Here is a 3363-nt window from a genome sequence, read left to right on the forward strand (position 1 = left end):
TGAAAAATAAATAAAATTTAAAATTTTGAAATGCTTAAATTATCTATATGTATTTATTTAAAAAGTAATTTTTATAAATATATCGAATTAACTAATAAAATGTAATTTTCTAATTAGTTATGACTAAGGGTATTTTAACATATTCTAAATTTCATCAGGGACGCTATCAAAATCCCATTATTTCCTCTTATTTCCATATTTATATATAGTGTAGAGTAGTTTCTTTATGACATGCGTTGCACGTTGACTATACTCGCCATATATTGTTTATTGTGCTTGTTTAATTTTTTATTAATATAATATTAAAGTATATATTCTTATTTAGATTAAAATAAATACACTTTACATATATAATGACTATTTTTTTATTACATGTCTTGTATTGTAATAACTAATTAAAAAAGATAATATTTTTATTTCTCTGATCAAAATAACATTTTCAATATGAAATTTATTATTTCTATTCTCTTCAAAATACTAATTTACTGTGATGTAAAAATAGCTATATTAATAATCACTATTATTTATAATATAAGCTAACTCAAAATGAACCCAACTCCAAATAGCGTTTTGATTCCATATTCAGTGGATGGGACATTTATCTGTGGTCTACAGGATTGAGAATATATGCATAGCTTTCCTAGCTTTGATTCTCCATTTTCTAGCCTCCTCATTATTAGTTCACCGCCCCTAATAATGCTCCATTTTCTAGCCTCTACATGTGAATGTTTCATGTACTATAAGTATTGCGGTTGAGCTTTTCAACTTGATGAGCCAGCAAGATCTGTCATAATGATGACTTTACAGTCCTGGACTGTATACTTGGCTTGGACAGGTCCTTCACCTTCGCACTGATGCCGCTTCCTGAATATCGAGGGAAAGAGAAATTTTGACTTATTTGGAAATAATATTTTATAAGGAAAGGACTAAATTATAATTTTATAAAAGAGGGACTAGATAATAATTTTGCAATACAGCTAATTCAAAGTGACACCTCACTCACTCACATCTCTAGTCACATCACATGGACAATTTTTTTTCTCTTAACTCACATCAGATCAATCACACTAATTTTTCTATTTCATCTTCTCCCTCAGTCCCTCTCATTATTTCTCCTCTGTTTCTTTCTTCACTAGCTGCAAATGGAATGAATTTTCCTCTCTCTCTTTCTTTTTTTTTTTTTGGCTCACTAGTACTCTGCTTCACAACTAGAATTGGCATGGCTATGCATAGCCGATTCACCAAGGAAGCTCACAAAATATTTTTACTAGTTTTTCATATGTTAGGTTACCAACTTTTTGGTAGGTAAATTAACAATGATACAAAGTCTGTATTTATTATTTTCACATGCTAAATTTTTCTTTTGATTTGTGTTGAATCCTAACGTATCCTATTCCTAAAACTAATTAAGCCTATGGCTACATTTTTCCACTGAGATGTGAAGCGAAGATACGCCTAGAGTATACCATGGCCAATAAAAGTGCTAGAACAGTTAAACTACAGCTGAGAAATCAGGAAACTACTAAATATTGTAAATTCATACGAAGTTGCATTTACAACAGAGTAGTGACTGCTTAATGCCTTTCCCTATAGGTCACCAAGATCTTGGTAGCCATCTCACCAACATCTTGACGAGTTTGCAGATTCTCCATATTGTGAAATCCATTGAATTCCTTGATCACTTGGGCATAATGATTAACCCCATCGCTCATTTCAGCCTCACCTACCTTCAAGATGTTCTTGAGCCCTACAAGGCACAAACTCACTGTCCTACTGTCTTCACATAGTAGATGCTCACAGAAAGGTCCAATGCAGCCATGGTCCACTGGGTACCTGCAAGAATAATTTAAGTTAGGATATTAATTGAACTAAGACCTAAATGGTTAATATTCTTATTAATTACAGTGTGGGACCGAGGGACGTTACGAAACACATTCTAAATCTCCCTTTTCCTAATGTTAAGAAAGAAGTCAGAACCTCTCAATCTTATTGAGAAAGTTCATGAAGGGAATGATGAAGAGAATGGGAAGTTCTTGGTGCTATTGATTAAAACTAATCATCTATCCATATCTAGAAATAGAAGATAGAGGGGAAATCAGGTTCTTGATTAACCAAAATCTTAGTTTAACTATGTTCTTAACCCTCATACAAGATACTGGATAGAGATTGAGTTCATGTTCTTCAAATTGAGGATTCTGAAAAGGAAACATATAAGGAGTTTAATTTTTGCATGCGCTATGATCTGGCTCATGAAAGAAATAGGGTAAATTACGGCAGATTTTAGTATACTGGACCATTCTGTTACAATAAAAAAAGCTACAAAAAATTCAGGAAATAGCCATGGAAAATTCCATAGCTAAGTAATGCATAAGATATCTTTATTCAGGGGACTAAAAGTGTTACTTTGAAAATAGAAGGGGCTGATAGCACTAACTATGAGTTATGACAAAGATGGAAAGTGCTAAATTTACCCAAAGAAATGGGGCAGATCAACAAATAGAAAGGAGAAACATACTTAATCTGCTCATTGGACCCCCTTATGGTGGCATTTGACAAAGCACAGACAGCTTCCCATTTGACTTCAGCCTCGTAGTCGTCTTCATCTTGAAGAAGATGTAGAAGAGGAGGGATTAAATTTGCTTTTATTACTCTCTGCTACAAAAGAATTCATATATAATGTCATGTCCAAATCATATAAACTGTTAAACGATATAAACAACTTTGGGCATCTATTTCTATCGAACATGGTAGAAAGGGCATATTAATTTTAAATAGATAGGAAAAAAAAAATTATTAGACCTGTAGATTGCTTCGATTCCCAGCTGTCATATTTGAGATGGCCCGACAAGCCTTCCTCAAGGTAGCACTTACCATACCTTGAGTGAGAATGTCATGCAAATTAGGGAACACCCCATGGTCAATTAGAACCTGAAAAATAATAGCATATCATGATTACAAATGATTATTATTTCTTATATTATTGATTATTGTGTCTTGATATTCACAAATTAACTTCAATCAATAGTAAATTAAAACAAAACAATTAATATATACCATGATTACAAATTCTTAAAGCATTTTGAAATTCTTGAAAATCCTATGTGGCATAACCTAACTATTCTATCTCTATATTACATTACCTAATTTTAACAATCTCACTTAGCACTCTCTAGGAAAATCATACTTGCTTTATATATATTGATTTGCAAGCATTATTTGAGTTTAATGGAGTACTTAAATATATTATGGCTGCCTATATACCATTTCAGGAAATAACTTAACATTTCCAATATACCATCAACTTAATTAATTATAAAACACTAAAAGAGATAGGGGTGTTGCATTGTTCACCCCGTTTTATTG

General features: G+C 32.1%; 1 protein-coding gene across 1 annotated transcript; it reads right to left on the reverse strand.

The window, feature by feature from the left end:
* Positions 1–395: 395 nt before the first annotated feature.
* On the reverse strand, positions 396–2884 carry LOC110010927 (importin subunit alpha-4). The gene is made up of 3 exons (XM_037640879.2): positions 2800–2884; positions 2516–2652; positions 396–1833 (listed from the first exon to the last, which is right to left on the reverse strand). The coding sequence occupies exons 1-3, from the start codon at positions 2872–2874 to the stop codon at positions 1575–1577; spliced, it is 471 nt and encodes a 156-aa protein (XP_037496807.1). The 5' UTR covers positions 2875–2884; the 3' UTR covers positions 396–1574.
* Between the last annotated feature and the right edge of the window lie 479 nt (positions 2885–3363).

The sequence above is a fragment of the Jatropha curcas genome, chromosome 7, assembly GCF_041381405.1.
Source record: "Jatropha curcas cultivar XTBG-Jc1 chromosome 7, XTBG_Jcur_1.0, whole genome shotgun sequence".
NCBI lineage: Eukaryota > Viridiplantae > Streptophyta > Magnoliopsida > Malpighiales > Euphorbiaceae > Jatropha > Jatropha curcas.